General features: G+C 48.7%; 1 protein-coding gene and 1 long non-coding RNA gene across 4 annotated transcripts in view; one reads left to right on the top strand and one right to left on the bottom strand.

Moving 5' to 3' along the window:
• PPIL2 (peptidylprolyl isomerase like 2) overlaps nt 1–14723 on the top strand; it is a 57163-nt gene extending 42440 nt beyond the window's left edge. The window contains exons 15-20 of one of the 3 annotated variants that reach the window (NM_001030653.2): nt 886–1003; nt 3438–3494; nt 10942–11014; nt 11159–11221; nt 11747–11886; nt 13440–14723. In NM_001030653.2, coding sequence (NP_001025824.2) covers nt 886–1003; nt 3438–3494; nt 10942–11014; nt 11159–11221; nt 11747–11886; nt 13440–13533 — 545 coding nt within the window. In that variant the 3' untranslated portion in view covers nt 13534–14723. Of the gene's footprint in view, nt 1–885; nt 1004–3437; nt 3495–10941; nt 11015–11158; nt 11222–11746; nt 11887–11970 lie in introns of all 3 variants that reach the window. The other 2 variants (XM_015275237.4, NM_001397854.1) reach the window with 2 other exon arrangements.
• On the bottom strand, nt 9151–12537 carry LOC107051621. The gene is made up of 2 exons (XR_001463292.3): nt 10765–12537; nt 9151–10442 (listed from the first exon to the last, which is right to left on the bottom strand). It is a non-coding gene; the product is annotated as an uncharacterized LOC107051621 (long non-coding RNA).
• Nucleotides 14724–22827: the final 8104 nt, after the last annotated feature.

Here is a 22827-nt window from a genome sequence, read left to right as displayed (position 1 = left end):
CTGTTTGTTTTATTTTTAATCCTGTCCTAAGGTGATATATTCTTCATGCTTTGTCAAACAAGATTATGGATTTGACTGTAAAACTGTGACTCATCTCAGCCTTCGTTTTTCTTATTAAGAATGATCCTGGAGGAAAGTGCAAATGAAAATGTCAGGTCTGTCATAAATAATGTAAAAATGACAGCCAGGAGGAGTCTCACAGACCCTCTTTCTATCCACAGACAGAGAAATCAGTCTTGGAGGGGTGCGTCTGTGGCTGGTGCAAAGTTGTATCATCCATGGACTTAATTGTATTTAAGTGTTTACATCATCCATGTATTCAGTCCAAGATATCTATTTATTTTGAAGGAATATAAATCATCATTTTTCATTATTTATCCAGGAATTAAGCTTTTGAGCTTGTAGTCTCTATTCTTAGATGATGCTGTAAACATATTTCATCTCCCTGATGTTCTATTTTTGGAAGCAGTGCTATATCCAGAGTGCAATTAAATTAGTAATTCTTTGCTCCCTGTGTTTTTCAGTCAGCCACACTTGAAGATTTAATGTCTCAAAAAAGAAAAACTGTGGTGGATAGGCGGTAAAAATAAATGAATCTTGGCAGTTCTTTGCCACATGATATATAATGGTGCTGATAAACAGTCTCATCTGTTGCAGATAATAGTGGTGTGGAGGCACAGGATTGTATTGCTGGTTACAGACATCTGATTTCAAGGGCGTGCTCAGATACTAGCCTAGTCATAGGGATGAGGTAGGAATGTATTACGGACAGAGCGATCAGAAGCCTCAGAAACTTGGAATTTACTGCCAGTGTCTCTGATGTAAGATGTATTGGGAAGCTAATGAAAACAAACATTTCATCTATCAACTTTTCTTTTTCTTCAGGAGGAGAATCTTATTGGGGAAAACCATTTAAAGATGAATTCAAGCCCAACTTGTCCCATACAGGACGTGGTATTCTTAGTATGGCCAATTCAGGACCTAACACAAACAAATCACAGTTGTAAGTAGTCACTTGCAGTTTGTATTTTACTGTTTCCCTCCAGATGTTGTGCCTTGTGCTGGGAAGAAAATAAATGACGTTTTATGGGCTGCTCCTTAAAGTTCAGTCAAGTGAAATATTGTCGGGTGTTGCATATTGCAATCAGGGTGGCTGCAGCTGCTGTTACTCAGTCTGAGAGCAGTGTGAACCTGTAGGCTCGTGGCATCATCCATTTACCTCCTCTGTTTTATGGTTTGCAGTTTTCATTTTTTCTTATGCAGCCCCATTGCTATTCCTGTGAAATCATTGTACCTCTCTGCTCTCTTTAGATTTAGTCCCATACTGACTTTTTGAAAGGCTTTAATGAAATGAACCAAACACCTTAGAAACGTTGCTTCTTTTTTTGCTGGCCCATTTCTAAATAAGAACAGTTCTGCACTGCTCTTATGTGTAGCATACAAAATGGCAGAGCGCAGAGTCTGGGGTAGGAAAGGAGTTGGTGTTCAGTGTACCAGAGGGAGGGAGGGCTAAAATGAGGGGCACAGTGAATGATGTAAAGAAGGAGAAAGAACAACGGTTGAGATTTAAAAATACTGAAGATGTAATAACGTCCTTTCAGTGTGACAGAAGCACAGAGGTTTGCCTGCAGTCTTTGGAAAATGTCCCGTGTCCCTTTGAGCCAACTCCATCTCGGTCGCTCTCTAAGAAAAAAGTTGTACCTCTCTTGGGAAGCTCAGAGGAAAGTGTGTGTGCAGCTCTGTGTACTGGGGCTGGGGAGCAATGGAGGGGAGCCTTGCTGTTGGTCTGCATGAGTATGGCTGGGTAGCTGTGCAACAGCATGGTTAAATTTAACTAAACACAGGTGCTTGTCTCGAGGCCCCTAATAGGCTTACTCACGTGCTTAAGCTTGAGCATGTGTGCAGGGTCCAGTTGCTGTGAAGCCTATTTTGGATTTGAATGTTACTGCCAGCACTCAGGTGCTAAATTAGGGAAGAGCAGAGGCTGTAAAAGAATATTAACAAGGAGAGGCAGGGGGTCAAGATACAAGTGAGACGGTTCATGAATGATGTGCTGTATTGAGTCACGTCATCTGCTGCTGTGCAGGTGATTATGTGTTTCCATACAATTTGCATATGAGATACGAAGTTCCCATAAATACAAAGTCTTGCAAGACTCCAGCAGCCCATATTTTTAAAGCTTCCTAGGCAGTGTTTAGAGACTTCTGGCACCAAGTGTTAATTCCATGGTCCTTAATTTCATTTTAACTGCAGTGACATTCACAAAGCCTTCTCTGTATATTTACTTCTCCTCAGATTTTTTTATTACAATTTCTATTACTGTATTGCATCTAAGTGACCAACTGATGGTCTACAGATTGAATATCTGGGAACAAAGTGAGACGAAGAACCTTTGCACAAAACTAAGTTGTAACACACACCCTGTGTGGGAGTTTGCATTTGCACAGCATCACAAAGCTTTCCTTTGGGCAAGCTATGTTTTAATAGATCGTCTAGCAGATTGCAGCCCCTCCTATATGCAATCATATAACTTCCTGAGGCAGTGACTTATATGGAAAAGTACTTTTGGAATGTTTATGTATTTTTAGCTGTCTCTAATGTAGTGTAACAGATGGAGTCAGAGAGGAGAGCCAGCACTGCGTGTCCAGCCAGCATGGGCCATCATGGTCTGCAGACCACAAAGTGGAAACCTCTGTCTCATACACTTGTAGTCCAAATCTTCTAAAGAAGCATCAAACTTCAGAGAAAGGTTTTAGTAGTAAGAACTGTTTTGGATTTGGCATTTCAGTTACTGAGCTTAAGTTTAAAAATACCCTTCCCCCCTGTTAAAAAAATCCAATAAATTATAAACCCAAGTTTCACAGATTTTCCTCACTTTTGACGCTTTTAAGTGCCATGTTTGTACCTGAAGCACAAATCTGTTCCACCCAGAGGAGAAATGGATCACAGATAGGGCAATGCAATGGAAAAGAAGTTGCAAGTACTAGATGTTCAAAGAGGTAGAAGTTTACACTGGCAGAAGATTGTTGTGTTGTATGACTGAATTTGCTTAGTCCAAACTCCCAGTCATGCACAAGAAGTATCCTCACTGAGCAGCAGCCATGTGTCACTGTCCTGCCGTGGACTTTCCGAAGCCTGCCTGACCAAGGAGGCAGATGCCCACGTTATTTTTGGACACTGTGCAAACCAGTGTGTTTGGAGTACTGTTTGGGAATGTTGGTAAGATATAAGAATGAGAAATCCAAACTCACAAATCCAAGGCAAAACCCACAGCACAGAGGAATTAAGGGGTGTTTAGCCAGTGGGACTCCCAAAAAGCAAGATCCCTCTCTCTTTGCAGAGGGCTGTTCCATACACTTTCTGTTTTTCAGCATAGCTGGTGATTGCTGAGTCTCAATGAGATAACATGCTAACCCCTACATTTCTATTCTTTCCAGCTTTATCACGTTCCGTTCTTGCGCTTATTTGGACAAGAAGCATACAGTGTTTGGAAGGTAAGTGGAAGATACCATGAGAAGCAGCTTAACAGATATCTTCCAGTGTGTCCAAAACCTAGAGAGAATAATCTGCTGACTCTTGCAATTGAACTGTAGCAAAATCCTTGCTTACAGTCCAGTTCCCTTGGTTGTGATTAGGAGGCCAGCATCTCTTCGGTGCCAGTCATCAGACTCTGCTTTTTTTTCCCCTCTTTCCATCACTGTATATTGCCTTATTTCCTTTCTGTGCCTGGTTGTCTAGGGAGTCGGGAAAAAGTAATCCCCATCATGTAACCAACCGTGTTAGTATTTGTGCCCGCTAATTGCCAGGGCACAAGAAATTACCTCCTCAGCATTGCTTTCGTCCTCTTAGGAGCTGTCAGCCAGGCAATTATTCATGCCAGCACTGCTCACCATGGCACTGAGGATTGTGCTGCTGCATATCTTACATCTTTGGGCCCCTTTTTTTCGTTTTCACTGTATTATTTTATTTCTGACAGTGATCATTGGTATAACATCTGTGTATGTGTGTGTGTGTATCTGTATCTATACATACACAAATAAGGTATTAGTGGCGCTAATACAGCAAGGGAACTTCATTGTTTTAAAAACCATCAAAGCCAGAAGATTGAAGAGATGGTATCTCTAGTGGAACTTGCTATTTTAGATCCTGGGTGTTTCCAGGATTTGGTGACTGTATCTGATCTTAGACTGTAGAGTACAATAATATCTGGAAAGCATATCAAGAAATATGTAGGGTTAAGAACAGAAAGAACCCACGAAATCAGAAGTCTTTGTTTCCACAAATGTTATGTTGGACCATCTCAACTGCCTGTTTACTGGCCTGTTGTGACTTTCACGTAGACTTAAAGATTACTTATTTCAGTTAATATAAAACCTAAAAACCCAGAACTCAGCTCTGACCTCAGCCATTTCTGTACATCTTTGGTTCATGTTAATAAGTGTCACATACAAATCTCTGAGAGCAGAATTCGACCTGTTTGTAATTTGTGTAGAACTTTCCAGCAGGAATTTCATACTTACCCTTTTTTCTTTCCTCTGTGGGATGGAGCACTGACACGTTCCTTCCCTTGAGAGCTGCCTTTTGTTCGTGCCCCCACTGGTTTGAAGCGCAGTGTCTGCACAGCAGCAGCTGTTAGGAGTTGGATGTTTGGCTGTTCAGCGTGTTTCTCAAACATGCCAGCTGCAGGCAGCGATGTCCTGTAGGGGTGGCACGGCCTGGCCTCATGCACAGGGATTGTTCAGTTTTGGGAGGAAGCTGGAACTGGAGGACATGGTGAGCATCTTGTCACACGAGTGTTGCACGCTGTGGCAATAATGAGGGCAGTTGTTACTGAAACTGAAGGAGATCGTTTGGCATAGATGGGGAGCAAAACCAAATGCAGCAGAGTAAGAGAAGGAAGCCTTCCTAGGAGGTGTGCTGCAGGCTGCGTGGACTTCCTGCTCCAGCAGAGCTGCCTCGATTAACTTCATAATTACCACTTCCAGTAATTACCGTTTCCCCCGATTTAGAGAATGCTGTAATTAACTTGAAATCTAACCGGTGGCTTTTGTTGGTTTCTAGCTGGCTGGTAAGAGGTTTAGGAACTCAGATAATGTAGAGCAACTGTCTTGAGTTTGCTCTTGTGTATCATACAGAGAGAGGACTGTAAGTATTTCCAGGTGATTGCTGCAAAGGGAAGGTCCTCATTGCTGCCCTTCTGTGCTGCTGTGTGAGGGAGCTCCCCCGCCTGTGCTGCTCGCAGGAGTTCAACCTGCGTGAGCTGCGTGAGCTACGGGGGCACTACTGGACTTGCATTCCTGTCTTACATGCCTTATGAAATCTAGAAATGAGCATATCCCATCTGTGTTATTTTTATTTTCTATTGCTCCAGAGGCTCATAAGTCCCATGGATCAGACACCAAGTTCATCTGATCCTTGTAAGTAGAAATAGAAACACTATCTGTGCCAGAGAGCTGGCTATGTGAGTAGATAAAGGAGTGCACGCAGGTGCAGGGATGTTACTGTACCGACCCCTTTCAGCTTCCCTTTCACCAGCAGTTTGCACTTTCTTTTGAAGCAAGGAAGAAGAATGCCCTGAAGAAAATTAAATGCCTCATGGATATCCTGGGGAGCCCATTCCAAAACCAAAGGGAAAGCCCATGTTTGGAATGATAGTGAAAAGTGATAAAACTGTTTTGACCAGCAGGAGGGGAGCAATGTTTGCTGTCCAAATTGTGGGTGAAGCGAAGGACAGGCGGGGCAGTGAGCGCAGGCTGTGGGTATGCAGCGAGATGGAAAGAAGGGCAAAAGAGGGAGCAAAGGAAAAACTGTCACCTGTCAGTAGCTGACACGCTCAGCTCAGCCTTCTCTTCCTTTCCTCCTCCCCTTGTCAGATGCTTTTGTGGCAGAAAGGTTACTCCCCTTGGATAAGCATCATTGCATTTAATATCCCCTAACCTACTTAGTGCTCTTGTCCTCTAAAGTGATAGCCATGTAAAGCTGCTACAGTGCATTGAGGTACCCAGGTACGATCCAGTGGTGCAGTGTTTGTTTCTACATGTAACATTCCGTGTGCTGTGGATCAGTGTACCCCAGCAGCTTCTGAGCCGGGAAGCTCCAGGTTCATCTGCTGAGTCTGGTTTCCAGATGCTTTTCTCCAGGTTGCTTTACTGTTTTGTTGCTTTCCATTACTGTGTTTCGCTTCCCATCTTAAGCCCTTAGGAGAGGCTGAGGTGTTTTGATGACTACATCCTTGTGGCAGGTTGGAATTGCTCGCTCCATTTCGGTTTGGGTGTATAATAGAAAACATTTTGTCCTGAGAGTATGTGTGTTTGTGCCTTTATGTATTGTTCTCTGTGTATATAAATGCACATACTCTTATGTTTTAATATAAAAATAAGCTTGAGTGCAGAACGTATTTACAAAGCAACGTTTCTTTCTGGTTTCTGTTCCTAGTTTAGAGCTGTGGTGTTTTGTTTTTTTGAGAAGGACCAGACGTTGTTCTTGTTTCGTCCTCTGGTCAGGAAACCCCACCGTCCCCGAGCACTGCCAGCACTGCGTAAGGCGCAGCTTCTGCAGCTCCTCCAAATAAGAGTTTGAGAACAAGCAAGTCCGTGTGTGAATGGCTGTGGGGCTGCTCGGGAGCTGCAGTGCTCTGTAGGAACAACGCTGGTGTAGCAGTGAGAGTTCCTTGGCATGTTGCAAATGAATGCAGCTTTCTCCACGTTTCTCTCTCACTTTGTGCAAAGGCTTTGGCAGTGGCTGCCAGACAGTTACTGGTTTGCAAATAAAGGAGTGATAATGTGAGGTAGGTTTTTAAATAACATCTCTACATTTGAGATGCAAAGATTTCCAGTGCTCGCTTAGCTCAGTGTTCAGTGAAATGGCATCGCATTGGTAAGAGCATATTTTTCAGTACTTCTTTAACAGAAAAAATGTAAATGTACCTACCTCGTCCCCCACGTGTGAATGCAATGCAACGTTTGTCAAGCTCCTCTAAAAGCACAACAAGCTGTCTCAGGGACACTGAGCTAAATATATAGATGAGATCATCATTTCTCTGTTCAGCATCTACTGGACACAGACAGCAAACCCTCAGTTTCACTGCTTGTGCTCATATAGATGGTGTCTTGAAGGTGTCAGCTTTTCCATTGTGGGTTGTCATCTGCACTGCTGTTTAAGCCTCACAGAAACTTGCACGGTCTGTTTAGGACAAAGCATGCATGGCACCTTGTCTGAGGAACAGAGCCACAGACAGTGCAGCAGGGAAGCTCATTTCTGCCCTTCTGCCTCCCCTGTGTGCCGACCCGCCGGGTGGCAGCGCTGCCCTCAGTGCTCCATGACTGCTGCACGCACAGCCTGAGCCCACGGCCTTTACCTTCTGCCTTAATGCAAACGGTCTGCAGGGCTCTTCATGCTGAGACTCGCAGTTATTAATGCTGCAGGTTTCATCTCTTCAAAGTTAGTGGGTTATCTGAGTAATGTTAAGTAGTGCCTCTCATCCTAGAAGGCTTTTTAGTGCTTTAATGTACTGATCTGATGGTCTTTCCTACATGTAACCTGTGTGGGCTTTTTTTGGCCACATGTCTGTGGGCCTTTCTTCTTAAGTGCAGGGTGTGTGTTATGGGGCTGGCAGAGAATGCCCACAAGTGCCGGTTTGGTCTCCGGCTGTGGGGGAATTGCTGCAGTGATGGCGGTGCGCGCCCCGAGACGCTGCGTCTGCCGCTCTGACTGTAGCAGTGCGGAGTAACGCCCCGAGGTCTGACAGTGACAACACGCCGTGTTTTGAGAGCCGACGTGTGTCAGCGCCCCACTTGATGAATCAGAGAGTTCTGCAGGATTGTTTGCATCTAGCCACAAGGTTCCTGATGGGTGCGTTGCCCAGATTGCAGTGACGTGCGGTGTGATCAGACCTTGTCCTTTCTGGAAGCACCTCAGCAGGGCCCAATCCTTGGCGTGGGTTCCCTGAGCAAAATTAACCTGGGAATTATTTCCAGTTCTTCTGGTCAGGGCTGTCTTCTCTCAGCTCCTGGCTTGTATTCAAATTCATTTCTATGAGCAGTTTTATCACAGTATGGAAAGACACAAAGCAGTATCGAGAGCTCACTGCACTGATGCTGCAACGTGCGTGGCTATACTTCTGTGGAAGGTGTTAGAGGCAGGGGTGTGAAAGAACACAGTTCTGTGTTGTGGAGAAAAGAAGCTGAAGAAGGAAAGAGAATGACCTGCTGTGCAGGCCCACAGCTGCAGCGAGGTGAGAACGGCGTGGTGCCACTGCTTGTAAAGGAGGAGCACCCTTGCTAGAAATGATACATGAAATGAAGGGAAGTTGCTGTCTGGAACCAGAGCTGACTTTTCTTTGCATCAGTTGGCACCAAAGGACCAGCTTGTCACTGGAGGCACCACCACCAAAGCACCAAAAGCCAGCATGTTTAGCTGGCTGCTGGTGCTGCAGACAAAAGGAAGTGCTGGCAGCCGCCCCCCCGCAGCGCTGCCTCCCCGCAGGACACGTCCGCAGTTGTGAGTGGGGTTGATTTGGTGTCTGAACTTCGCAACACGTCATACAGATTCTTTTATCTCAATGCAATCTTTACCACTAACAGGAAAAGTGATAGAAGGCAGTAGAACAACAAAGGTCCTATAAGAAGTGCTGACTGGCAATTTCTGTTTGATTGTTGCTGACATCTGAACAGTGGGTCTAAAAGCCACCAAACCATCCTGAGGATGATATCTTTGTCTGCTCTCCTGATGCTTTCTAACCACGTCAAGCAGGTGGTCTCTCGTTCCTTCACTGCTGACCTGTGGATGGCACATCGATCACCGATGTAAAGCGTGCAGGTGACAAAGTATTCCAATAACGTTCAATTAGCGCGGCGAGTGAAGACTTGTGAGCGCTGCCAAAATGCGTTAGGGGTAATGTTGTGGGAAGTCTAGCTATGGGCGAAGGGATTACTCCATTGAATTGCTACTGCACAGCTGATCTGACTATTTTAAATTATCAGAACCTAATTAAATGGAAACACACGGGCAGATAATGAATGGAGCTGTCGGCTAGAAAATCCTCCAATATTAAATCAGAAGTTTCCTTTAGGGGCAATTAAAATACAGTGAATGTATCTTAGGCTGTGTGTTAATCATTGGTATTAAAAGTAGATCTGATATTGGCCCGAGGAGGGTTTTGAAATTGAGTTTTTATTACGAAGTTGCTGAAGCCAATGCAGGGTTGTCAAACCCCCTCTGCTCTCAGGAGGTTCCGCAGTGCGATATCTCCGGCTGCAAATGGATGCATCTGTTCTGGCCTGCATACATGTTTTTTTAATTGCTCTTAGAAGTCACGGCCTGATTACAGAATATTGACACACCTTTGGGGAATAGGGAGGACTGGAATGCTCAAACAACAGCAAAGTGTTTGCAGGGACCTCTGTTCAGGCAGGTGCTTAGCAGCAGCCTCTGGAACTCAGCAGTGCTTTCTGCAGCCGGGTCTTTATGTTGGTCATCTTTAGTGCAGTGTTACCCAGGTGGTGCAGTGAGATGCAGCACTGGGCTCCCTGGGCAGCAGGCCCTGCCCTCTCACTGCACAGCTCCTGAGCTGCTCTGGCTCCGGGAGGAGCACTGTGCAGAATTAGGGCTGCTCCTCCTTGTCCCACAGACATTCATAGGGGCTGTGGTTTTGGTTGCTGGCCATGTGGCCTGGCTGTGTTAACACAGATGTTGTCCAGCTACAGCCTGCCTTCCTAAGGGCTCTGGATTCCCCCGGCATCAGTGGGCTTTATTTGCTGCTGTTCTAAGTATAGCCATTTTCACATTTAATTGGGGATGATGATGTGGATAAAACCGATAAATATCTTGGGACCAAGAGGTGATCCCAGCAGGATCCCTTGGAAACAAACCGGCTCAGTGGCTCCTATTTGAAGGCAGATTTTCACACCTGCCAGCTGGATTTTTGATGTAACGCGTGCTGTGTTTGCATCGTTCTGGTTTCCCCATCAAAATATCAGCAGCTTCCAGAAGGCCGTTCCACTGCCGCTGGTATCCCCTCTAACCACATCTGGTGGCTCAGAGGTAGAAGGCTGTCTGGCAGACTGTTTTCAACAAAACCTTGTTGATTGCCGTTACTTATTTCCTTTCTTAATCATGTCCTGTCTCCACTATTCCGTTATTTTGCTGGGATAGATGCCAGGAGGACAGGCTTAAAATTATCTGGATCACCCCATTTATCCTTTTAAAATATCCTTTTCTGGAATTTTCCCATTGTTCCATGCTTCTTTTTTGGGTGAGGAGGGAGTAGGAAAAAAGCACCAACAGTCCAGAAGTCTTCAGCCTTTTTTTAATGCTTCAAAGCAAATATTTGGATACGTTGTCTTGAAAAATGAGTGGCCAGGGATCCTCTTAAATACAGCCCGTGATGAGGGGTCCACGATGTGATGCTCTGCTGCTTTTCCAAAGCCCCCCCAGGTTCATCGCTGCAAGCAAAAAATGGGAAGTTAAGGAAAACATTTGCTTTCTTGACCCAGTCTGGTTTAGTTCTCAAAGCGCATTGTAGTAACAAATGAGATACAAACTTCTGGCTGTAACACTAGCAAATGAACCCATTTTGCAGTGGATTTGTTTTTTCTTGCACAGGCAGCTGTCCGCAGTCGCTCCTTCTCCATCTGGCTGATTTCTGAGCACTAAAAGGCTGCCCCGTTTGGGGGAGATGTCTTTGCATTCTCTCTGAATATTTTACATTTCCTTACTGTGTCTAAACTTAAACTCAAATCCCAGATTTGAGGAAAAAAATCTTACCTTCTGTCCTGCATGACATTATCTTAAGTCTTCCAGTTACAGTTGCTGATTGCCCTTCCCCCAAACACAGTGGTAGAAGAATCTGGTACAGTGGGTGGGCAGAGACGGTGTTGGATGTGGGAGTGTGGGAATGTTTTGGTGATGCTGTGACAGCTGGAAGTTGTCTTTCTCTCTCAGAGTGGTTGGTGGCTTTGAGACTCTGACTGCTATGGAGAATGTGGAAAGTGACCCGAAGACGGACCGTCCCAAGGTGAGTGGGAAGTGCCAGGAGCTGTGCGGGGATAGCGAGCATCTCTGGCCCTGCATGGTGTGGTCACTCTGCTGCTGCTGCTTCCCCAAAGGAGAGCGTGGGGCAGATTTAACCAGAGTCAATGTTCTCCTCTTCTGCTCACAGGAGGAAATACGAATCCAGGCAACAACCGTTTTTGTTGACCCGTATGAGGAGGCAGATGCGCAGGTGAGGGTGGTGTTCTCTCATCTGATAGGCCAAAGCTCTTCTTCTGAGAACTTTGTAGCTCAGTGACTTCAGTTTTTGCCCCAGTTGATCCCTTGTGGAGACCATATACTTCTCCTGTGCCTCTTCTTTGCACCTCCCCCTACATGTGGGAGGCCCTGGCCCAGAGGGGCACAAGGTAAGGGGGAACAGCTGCTCCTTACATTGCATTGTGTGCAGGGAGCACCGCTGCTGTTTCAGCTGAGAGGTCTTTGGAGCTCAGGCTGGCACGGCTCCCCTCCTCACTCTTAACAATAGCTTCCTTCCCAAATGCCTGCTATGGGTGGAGTTGAGAAAGAGAAGTTTTGTTGTAATGGCTGCAGACAGCAGGTTTGTAGTGGCACTTGAGGTCCGTTTCCTAAAGCCAACCCTGTAATTGCAGCAGTGCTGATTGCTGTCTTAGAGTGCTGTAGAGTTTCAAAGAACTACAGTCATGGTCTCCTCACTCTGGACGAGCTGTTGTAACAGACTGCACTCTGCTTCCCACAGGTTGCTGCAGAAAGAGAGAAGGTTCAGCTGGAAGAAGAAGCAGCCAAAACAAAAGCTGAGGTGGTCCCACTGAAGAAGGAGGTCCAGGCTCCTAAAACTTACCGGCAGGGGATTGGAAAATACATTAACATGGCTGCAGCGTAAGTTCCCTGCCCAGCTCATCTTTGCTCAGTTTTAGCTGCCTTTCCTGCTGGATGCTGACCCTGTCCATTGCTGTTTCTCAGGGCTACCTGCTAGAGCTCTGGAACAGGACAGATGTTTGCTTAGTGCCAGCAAGCTTTGCAAAGATGCTGTCATGCAGGAGTTGGAGATCCCTCTAGTTCTGTTATTATTCAAAACTGAAAGTTATCTGAGCTTTTTTTTTTTCAGCACTTACTTGAACATGGCTGAGTTGGTCCTCAGCAGTGTGTGCACGCTTCACAATTGTAGATATGTGTCCACAATGCAGAAGTCCTTAAGTAGGAACTGTACTGTCACTTCCTCCTCCACCTTTTATTCTGGTCTCTTCCCCTTGTCCAGCTAGTTCTTAGGGCCACTGTCCCATGGATATCTTTTCCTTTTGCTGCCTTAAACCTGCATCAGTCTGCTGATCTGATTCCCTGTGCAGCCAACAGGTTACCAGGCTTGCCATGGGAGCTTCAGAGTACCTGGCAGGTTGTACAGGCTTGTCCCAAAGCACCCTCTCCCAGATACCCTTTGTACACCCACTGGGGTTGGCAGCATCTCTTGCTTTCCTGAAGACAGCACAGAATGAATGCTGCCTCAGCTGCAGCCTAGTGTCAGCTTTGGATAAATTAGAATGAATGCCTTCCACTTGATTTTTAGCAGACTTCTAGAACAGCATTTGCAAAAATACTATTGTCTGCCTACTGCATAAAGGCATGTATTTGTGTGTACACAGATTTGGACAGCAACTTAGTCAGCTTCTATGTGCCTGTGTGACTTACAGGCATTTGCATAACTGTGAGAACAAAAATATGGCAGTCCACGTAGGTCAGCTCCATGTGCATCTCAGTAAAGCATTTTGGTTACAGAATATTGCTTGGACCTTAAAATATTGTCTTCAGCATAAAACTGTCATTCTTCACTGTTACCAGCTGTACAGAAGGGACGTTTCTTTCCTGGTCCTTCACTCACTGCAGCCTGCCTTCAGGAGGGCACAGCAGACCTTTGGCTCAGGTTTCTCCCTCTTGGCTGCTGCTATCTGACGTGACCTGGCCATGTAGCATTTCCATGGGGCTGTAAGCTCTGCTGAAGGTGAGCTGGGAATAGCAGTAGTGACTGCAACATGCCACGCACAAGGAACAGACTCAGCCAGCTGCTTTACACCTAGTTCCTCATAAATCCTTCTGCTTCCACAAGCATGGGTGAGAAGTGGGGGGAGCACTTATGGCTCAAACTTTCAGTGACTGCTAAAAAAGTGCTGCTGTTAAATCTTCTGCTCTGACCTGGAGAACCTGCTGGGGTTTGAACACATTCCTGGAAGTGTTCAAAGCCTGACACGAGCCATCCCTGCAGACTGTTTGGGTGAGCCAGAAGCCACAGCCCTGCTTTGCCAGCCCAGGGTGCGCACTCCTCTCTGATTCATAGCTGGCTCCAGTGTAGCTGTTGCAGGGAGAGCCAAGGCAGCCAGCTGCCCTGCTCCCACCAAACAGTAAATAGTCCCTAAGGGGTGTTTTCATTTTGGCTCCAGGAAGCGCAGCATGGAAGATGATGGGCCCTCAACAAGCACAGCTGCGAAGAAAGAGAAAAAGAGCACAGGCTTTGGGGACTTCAGCTCCTGGTAGCTGTGCAGGGAGCCTAGCACTGGAGCAGCACAGTGAAAAAGAAGAGGCGGCCTCCCACGTGTCCCTGAAGAGCCCGAAAGACAATCTGTCCTGGGGAGAGGGAAGGCACCATGGAAGGCACCATTCACCGTGGAAGAAAACTGCTGCTTTGTTAAAGCTGGTTAATGTGGCTTTGTTTTCTGGAGATCTGCATTCTCCCCAACTGCATCTTTCTCGAAGGCCTTTTTGTTGTTGTTCAGCTGAGCAGGCAGCACAGCTCCGCTGGGGATTAGCTGGAGCCTTTCTCTGCATAGCCAGCAGCAGCCCAGGCAGAGCCCAGCCTTCCAGGATGCTGCCTCAATAACAGCTACGTTGTGAAAGAGCTTCATTTACAGGTAGTCATTTCCAGGCAAGCCAGGCCTGCCAGATGAATTGATGTGCTGGGGAAGCACCCGAGCTGCTGGAAGGCTCTGTGGAGGGGAGAAGCCTGTCCTGCCTCTCCCTTCCAGCTGCCTTTTGCTTGTTCTCAGCAAGGACCGATTCCATCTTTTCCTCTTGCCTCCTGGCTGGATTGACTGCTGTCAGTCTCCACAGGGCCTTGCTCACTCTGAAATGAGCTGTGTCTGCACCCACATGATCTCTAGCAGCCTGGGAAGCAGTGAGGCTGAGCAGTGAGCAGTGTGCCTGCTGCAGCAGCACCGCATGTTCCTCTGGCAGCTGGCCTTTCTGGAGCCCCTGGGCTGCTGGGAGGCCAGGCATCCCTGCTTCAGAGCTGCCCTCTGGGTCCAGAACTGACAGCCTGGAGCAGTTGAGTGGGAACAGAAACAGCATCACAGCATTTTTTTTAGCCATCCCCGAGGGCTGCTCCTTGCATAGGCATCTCAGATATTTCCTTCCATAGCCACACTGTTAGGATGCTTACAAAAGGCCTTACGGAGTGCAGAAATGCCAGCCTGGGAGGTGTAAGGTGTGTTACTGTCACTTGTAGGCAGTGCAGCAGATCCTGAACAGGACTTCTCAGTTCGCCTCGGTTGTTTTCAGAGCACAGCAGTACCGTCCCTTCTGGCTGAGGAGGTGGTTTTGTTGTCATCTTTGTAACCAGTACATTGGTATCAGTGGTTGAAGAGCTTAAAGTCTCCATTTATAGGAAATTGCTGTAAAAAGTTTTTGGTAACGAGTTTTGCAATTAAATGCTTTTATTGTCTTTTGGATACTTGTGTTTGACCCTCAGCTGTGATTGCCAGGATCACAGCATTACGGCAGCGATTGTCGTGCAAGGAAATGATTCTTTCCTATGTTTTAAGACGCTTGTGAGGAACTCGGGGATCTCTGCGGATATGATTCCATCCTTGTTAAACCATAGGAAGTTGAAATTCAGATAAAGAATAGCGGGGGGTTTCTGCAGCGCTCTGCAGGGTACGAAGCCAGATGCGATTCCTGGAGCTGTGCGGTGCTTTCCTGCAGCTGAGCTGCTGGGGCCGGGCTGCAGTTTGCTGCTTCTCCTGGGCTGGCCTCTTCCTGGCGAAGGGGCATCGACCCCTTTTATGTACCATCTGCTGCAGCACATTGCTAAGCTGCAAAATTCACAGTGTTGCTGGAGCTGTTGCAGTTTAATGAACTCCATAAGAGTAAAATGGTTTTCCATAATACATTGGAATGGAGATTATTGTGAAAGAAAGGAGCTTTTGATTGCAAGGAGGTGGTGTGGTGAGGACTGCTGCCCTGCCGAGACCGTGTTGCAGGTGCTACAAAGCTGCTCCTTTTGCAGCAGCAGGCTGCAAGGAGAGGTGCTCGCTTTCCCGTTCTGCTGGAGGCTTCTGGCAGAACTCTGTGATCACTGCGGGGCCGCCAGCCTTGCGCTGCCCGTTTCATTACAGTTTCCCACCATTGCCAACAGGCAGGAGCAGCCACCACTTCCTGCCTTCCAGGAAGGCAGAGTAATCTTGGAGCTTTGCTCTAAGCAGTGGGAAGCTCCCCAGCTCCTGGGCTGGCTGCTTTCCCAGCTGCTCCTACCCCCGCTCCTGCCCTTGCCGGCTGTTGGCTCTGCCTGCCAGTGGGGCTGTGGTGTGGGTCAGTGTGGGGCACTGCAGCCCTGGGGCTCTGTTCTGACCCCCACCTCCCCGCTCCCTGTGTCACCTGGATGTATGCATAGCTGGTCAGTTTGTTGTGTTTTGTTCTGGTTTTTACTTCAGCTTTCCTTCTGATGCACTTTTCCCTGCACTTTTCCTGGCAAAAGTGCAGGGACAAAGAGACAAAGCTCTCCTTAAAAGTACAGGTCAAAATGTTCGGCCAGACACGAGGTGGGTGTGCAGGGCAGGGCAGTGTAGCCCTCAAGCTCACAGAGCCTGGCTCCCTGCAGGGCCACTTGCAGAGTTTCTGCTACCTGAGTTGAGAAAGAGCAGAGAAGAGGCTTCTCTGAGCCTTTCCTGCCCTGCTGCCCCCAGGGTTCTGCAGCCAAGACAGTGCTGCGGGGGGCACCTGGTCCCAGTCCTTGCTGTGCCCCAAGGGACAGGCAGGAATTGGGCAGCCTTAGTGCAGAACACCATTGCTGGGTGCTGCTGTGCTGTTTGCAAGCAGATTTTTGCTCTCTTTGCTTTTGATACTTGTGCGGTCAGTGCTCTTAGAAGAAAGAAAAAGTGGGATTTTAGCATAGCTTTTGTTTGCAATTGAATAACGTGTTCTGTTAGCTCCTTTTGCTCCACACTGAGCTGTTCTGCTGAAAAGCAGTGGCACAGAGTGGGCAGCACATGCTTGCTCCCTGAGACCTGGCAGCGAACACCACTGGGGCACATGGGGGTGCAGTCCCATGCTGGGGGCAGCCGGGCAGAGGCACTCTGCCATCCCTGTGGGGTTACACCTTCCTGTGTCAACCCCAGCCCATTGCTTCTGGGGCTTCTGAGCTGCGCTCTGCCCAAGTGCAGCACCAGGGTTGCAGCACCCGCAGCCACACCAGTGGGGTTTGCTAGGAGCGGGTGCTGGAAACCTCATGCCAGGAAGCAAGAGAGGACTGCCCAACACCCCCCACCTTCTTAGCACTGTTTGCTTTGGAGAAAGATAACAAGAGCCATGGGCAGAGCAGGAAGGAGGTGGGCAGCTGCCAGGCCCTTGGCTTTGTGGCATGGCTGGGGTTTTTTGCTTCCACTTTCTTCGTAGATCAGATTTATTGCAGTGGGGGATTGATCAGGCTGTGGGACAGGGGCCAGAGGTGAGGCTGGGGCAGCCACTGAGCTCCATATGGCACTGGGCTGCCTGCAGCACCCACAGGGATGCTGCTGCTGCAGGGCTAAGTGCTGTGAGGCTGACATGGGTACCCCAAGATGGGGCACATGCAGCCCACTGCCCTCAACCTCTGGCAACAGCAGCGGGGAACAAAGTGTTTCCCACTGTTGCTGTACCCTTGCAAACCCCAGCAGTGGGAGCAGCAGTCCTGTGTGTACTGCAACCCCTCTTCAAAACAGCACAGTAGGTAACAGCTGCAGAACCTGTCTGGGGCTGAGGAGCCCAGGCTGGGCTGCAGGCTGAGGCCCGGGGGTCAGCGCTGTGCCCTGCAGGGCTGTGCCGGGGCAGCTTTCCAATCCCACGTGAGGTTTTAGTGCTCCTGATGTCATGGAGTGGCTGAATCTTCCCTTTCACATAGAAAAAGGCTCATGTGCACTCCCAGCAGCCGGAGCTGGCAGTGTGCAGCTTCATGGCTCCTGAAAAGCAGCTGCGGTCCGCTTGGAGCGCAGGGCCAGCTGTCCTCAGCCCTTCCCCTTGGAAAGCCTCCCAAGGTCTCACTTTTCTGATACTAGATACATTCTCTAATCTTCGGCCTCCATTTATTAATGGTTAATTATTTCTATTTGCTTTTCTGCCAGCATTGTCCTTTAGCTCGCGTGGCCACGTTCCCTCCCTGCTGCTTGCTTCCCTGCCCTATTTGTAGGGGGGATTGGGACCCTCTGCTGCTGTGCTGGGCTGCCCATGCTGCGTGCCTCCTGCCCTGCCTGTTCTGCAGGACCTTTGTGCTGGATTCGGAGAGCAGTGAGGTGGCTCCATCCTGCGCCGTGGATCCCATGGGATGGAGGTTTCTGTGTGCAGTGTCCCCATGTGTGAGAGCCCCCATCCACACTGAGCGGGGCTGGGGGTGCTGCTGGCCTCCAGGAAGCAAAGCCCGCTGCTAATGGTGCTGTTGCTTCATTTTGCCAATCCCCACGTCCCCAGGTAGAGGCATGCTGGGGCAGTGAGGGTGGCTTCCCAGCAGCCCACCAAGGGAGCAGCTGTGTGATTTCTATCCGTGCTTTCATCCCGCGATGAAAGGGATGATAGAAAACATTTGTTTTGACCACAAGAGCAACGGACCCCCAAGGAGGCCGCCTCCCCAGCGCTGCTGGCAGCAAATCACCAAGATAGATAAGGAGCCAGCAGGCAGAAAATGCCAAATGCTTCCAGGCCTCCAAGCAGCTGCAGAGCAAATCTTTCTCCCCAGACTTCGGCATGTGCTGCACCTTGGCTGGAGCTGCACAGGTGAGCGGCCAGCAGTGCAGTGGGGCACGGCCGGAGCAGCACGATGGCCCCATGCATGGGGCTGCGGCTGGGGGCTCCGCAAGAGGCGCTTGGGTTTTTCTATGAAAATGGCCAAATATTTTATTGCAGACATCTTCTCTGCAGATCCCAGCCTGGCTTTTAATAGATGGGTTCCTCGCCAGCGGCAACTGTAAATTGATTGCAGCAGAACGGCAAGTGAAGACAAATATAGAGCCGGCTGCCTACAGGGAGCACACAGAGGGAACTTCGGGTGCTATTTTTGGTGCTTCGTCTCCACTGCTTACAGTATTTCTGATCTTTGCTTCTCCTTACGAGCACGTTTGGGGTTGGGATTTTTTTTTTTTTTTTTTTTGTGTGTGTGTGTGTGCGTGCATGTGTGAGTAGGAGAAAACTGTCCCTGCTCCACAGAAGGCTTTTTCAGCTTTTTCACACTCCGTGGCCCTGGCCTCAGGAGCAAAGTGATGGGTGAGCCCAGAAACTGGGGTTTCTGCTGCCCTGATCCTGTGCTGGGGAACCCCCACTGTTTGCTGGGCACTGGAGGACCCTTTGGGCCTGTGGCATTGGGGCTGTGCCTGCTGCTGTGATCTGCACAGCCAGACGGGTGCATCCCAGCCACAGATGCTCTTCTGCCATCGTTTTACACCTCTGTGCTTGTGCAGACCCTGTTTTGCCTTCATTTCATTGAGCTGCAATCTGGCGTTGCAGTCTTTTTTGCATGTTTGCCTCCAAATAACACAAAGGGCTCAGCTTTGCCAGCATGCTGGTTGGTACTGACCTTAAAATAAGGACAGCAAAAACAGAGAAAGCAAAGGGCTCAGCAGTGGATTGCTGTGCCTTTAGCAGAGAGGTTCTGCGCCCCATTTCTTTAAAGCTTTCATTTCTACAGCCCTGCCCATGGGGCTCCCAGGCAGAGGCGCAGTCCACATGTGGCACTGTCATGTTAGCTGCAGGCGCCCACCCCATCGAGCCCCCCCCCCAGAGCCGTGCAGGCGGGGTCAGCTGCCCCAGCACCCCCAGGCTGTGAGCCTCAGGAGCAGTCGTCCTGTGCTGGACGTTGTGGCTGCTATCAAAGTCCCTGGCTCAGGTCCGGGCTCAGCACTTACAGATGGGTTTCTGGGCCAGGGAGGCAAAGGTGAGGGACGTGCTGGGAGCTGCAGTTGGGCGCGTTCCCTGTGAGGCAAACAGGGCTGCCTGGCACAGGGCTGGCACCGCTCTCTGGTGCCAGAGGCTGGGAACCAGCACAGTGCCCTGAGTTGTCAATTCCTGCAAAACTCCCATCCTGAGGTGCAGTGTGTGTCCCGGCTGTGCTGCTTTGCGTTTCCCTGTGGCATTTCCATGGGTAGGGACAGCTGTCTGCTGGCACCGACTGCACAGGCAGAGAGGGCCGCTGTCAGCCCTCATGGCCATGGCTGCTGGCACTCCTGGAGCAGCCAGACAGGGCTGTGGGGCTGGGAGTTGCGTTATTATTGGCAACTTCTGTCTCTTCTCCGGGCTCAACAGCCCCAGTTCTCAGTGCATTTCCATAACAGATGTGCTCCAACCTCTGAGCATCCCCATGCCTGCTCCCCCCACCCCCCCCTCGGGCTCCTACAGCTCCACATCCTACGGCACAGGGCACAGCTCAGGCCAGGCAGGCCCTGGTCCTGTATGGCTGCATCTACGTGGTCCCACACTCTGTGCCAGGTGCCCCCGGCCATTGCACAGCCATGTATTATGTGTTTGAGCTGTGAAACACTGTGCAAACGGAGATAATCATTAACTGGAGGAGCCGTTAACCTTCAGCAAGAGCTTGGCTGCCAGGGAGCACTGCCAGAGCAAAGTCTGCTTTTTAGTAAACACTGAAAGAATGCTGCAAAACACTTTTGTTTCTGTGTTATGGGTAGGCAATTACAGGGCATTAATTTGTGTCTGCAACCTCTGTGCTGCAAGAAGCAGAAGACTGGGAGGGGAAGTGACAGAAACTGCATCTGGTGTGTCAGCCTGGAGCACAGAGCATGGTCTCACTGCAGGGCTGCAGCTCACACAAACCTTCCCTCACAAAGCATGGTATTTAGACCTGAAGGGAGGCAGCAAGAACCACCCGCCCTGCCATCAGCTCAGGGCAGGGCAACAACAGGCAATCACAGCGACCTTGTGCTGCTATGGATCTCACAACATGGGGAAGTGAGGAAGGAGGATTTTTTTTTTTTTTTTTTTAAGAGGAAGAAAGGGAAGGAAAATGCAAGCAGAAGCAGATTTATGGTTGTATCTGTTCTACTCAGTGAGGAAGTGGAGTGTGCTGCTTACCCCTCAAACCCGTGTCCACCTGACCACCGGTGGGAAACAGACAGCTAATTCAGGCCTGTAAGGACGTCAGCAGTGGAAACAGAGCAGGGGCAAGCTGGGCTGTGATTTTCTCAGGCAGCTGGGCCAGGGCAGTGCAAAGAAGAGCACAGTGACCTCAGGGAAAGCACTGCTCCTCCCAGCATGGCCCCTGGCTGGGAGCCCTGCACCAGGCCCCATAAAGCATTGCACGGAGACAGATGGCCTGTGGGGAGCTAATTGTCATGAGACTCCTTTCTGACCGATCTGTGCTTGCACACCGTCAGCAGGACAGGCTGCAGGAGAATCACAGAGCTCTGTTCACTCCCCTGCTGCACCCCCCAGCTCGCAGCAGCGCACTGTTTACATCTGCAGCCCCTTTCCCAGATGTAGCAATCTGCCCAGGCCCTATTGCAAAATCGTATCACCTCACCCTTGGCAGCCCCGCTCTGTGTCACAAGATTCCTGGCTTTACTGGGTTTTCATTTTGAAAAGCAGTGTTTGCACAGCCAGTGCACAGCACCCCTGCTCTTAGTTTTTTCACTCTAAGTGTTGCACCACTGGCAGAGAATAGGGGGTTTTTTTTGTTTGTTTTGTTTTGTTTTTGTGATTCAGTAGTGAATTTTAAATCACCTTTACTGCAGAATACAGCTTGTTTGACTTCTCTTTTAAGCAAACACAACTTGAACCACAATTCCAGCAGAGCTGGCTATTAACGCCATTCACTCCCCAGTGCAAAGCACAAAACCAGAAGCATTCACCAGCCAGAAACACACCTCCATTGTTCTCCCACTGAAAGGACACGCTTTCATCCTGGCAGCACAGCAGCAGCACTGTGTGCAGTTGCACTCCTGCTCCTAGGGACAAAGAAGCAACAGGATGACTTAAAGCAAATGGGCACAGCCAAACTCAAAGATGCTTTTGTTGTCATCTTCTCCTATAACTATTCCGGGCTGTGTTCTGCACTAAGAGACAAGGCTACCAGCACCTTCACGTATATTGCACTGAATGGAAGGGTTAGCAAAATAAATAGCCATCCAACCACCAAAGCTGTGTGTGTATGCCACATGGAACATACGAATGAGGAAGACGTTTCATGCCAGAAGCTCATCCAACAACATTGCTCTGCCATCACTCCCGGGCCCAAACCAGGAGGTTTTGCTCAGACATTATTTCAAAAAACTAACTTAACTTTCATCAGGTGTAAAGCAAAGCAGAAGGATCATTTCTAAGTGAGTCATAAAGGTGTCCTGAATGTTAAAAAAAAAATTAGCACCCTGCTTTATGGTACAATGTGAGAAGCAGTGCTGATGGAATTTGCATATATATATATATATATATAAAAATGGCAGCATGCAAACTCCATTCTGAATGAAGGACTGGCAGCTGTCAGTGCACAGAAATGAGTAAGGCAGAACCTCAGTCTAGCTCAGCCTTTACTAGCAGAGAAATAGTGAACACTTATCAGTCACATGGCTCTGCAGAGCTTCTTCACAGCCAGGAAACCACTCAGTGCAGCAGCAGCCAACTGCAGCCACTGGCTGTGCTCAGTGCTGCACCCACTGGGACACGGCCAAGGAGGGGCACAGAAAGGGACAAAAATGGAAGGAGCTTCATGTGGACAGAGCTGTCTCTCCAAGGCCCTACTCAGAGGTTAAGCTGAGTACCAGCTGTGACCTTCCCTTGTCAGCTAAACACGATTGGCAGTGCTACAGTGCTTAACACTACTGCGTGGAGAGCCCTCAACTACAACAGGAGCTCACTTACCTACATTTAGTAGACAAAGAGATCTTCTAATGAAAGATTCCCAACTCTTAGGCGAGGCATCTGCCCACTGCTATCCATCCCAAGGTGTTTTCCAGCTGGCAAGAGACAAAAGTGGAGTTGACAATTTCAGAATTCTTCCTGCAGTCTAATTGCTGTCAGGCAGTGATTTCCTCACAGTGGAAATAGCATGTTTGGTCTCAGATGTGGAGCATCCCCTTTCACTTGTGAGATGAAGCGATGGATTACTGAAGAGTCACAAGCAGCTAGTGACAAACACCGCACCTTCAAGATCAATACAGAGACTATTGTTGTTCAATATTGTTGTTCAATGACCAGTCACCACATCCTACTTACCGACTCAGGAGTGGGTGGGCCTTCCACGAACCTGAGAAAACTGTTTATGTGATCACAGGAACTGGAGCAGTTCCTCCCAGCCAGAGCAGAGAAGAACAGACCAAATGCCCGTGCTCGGAGTTCTGCTCTGCTCTCCAGGTGACCAAGGTAACCGAACAGCACATCCATCCTTCCTCCAACTTCTGGCAGTTGCTGTTGGAGTGTGCAGGCTGATTCTCCCTTTAAAAGCACTTTGTTTTCATGGGGCTCATGATTAGCTTAAACTGTGCTGGAGCTCTCAAGTAGGAAAGCATCTTAACTCTATTTTGGAAAGATTAGCAAAAGGAAAAAAAAAGCCCACATTTAGTGACAACGTTAGAAGTAGGTACT

Source organism: Gallus gallus, chromosome 15, assembly GCF_016699485.2.
Source record: "Gallus gallus isolate bGalGal1 chromosome 15, bGalGal1.mat.broiler.GRCg7b, whole genome shotgun sequence".
Lineage (NCBI taxonomy): Eukaryota > Metazoa > Chordata > Aves > Galliformes > Phasianidae > Gallus > Gallus gallus.
The sequence above is the reverse complement of the archived record's forward strand: the minus strand, read 5'-3'. Positions and strand labels throughout refer to the sequence as shown.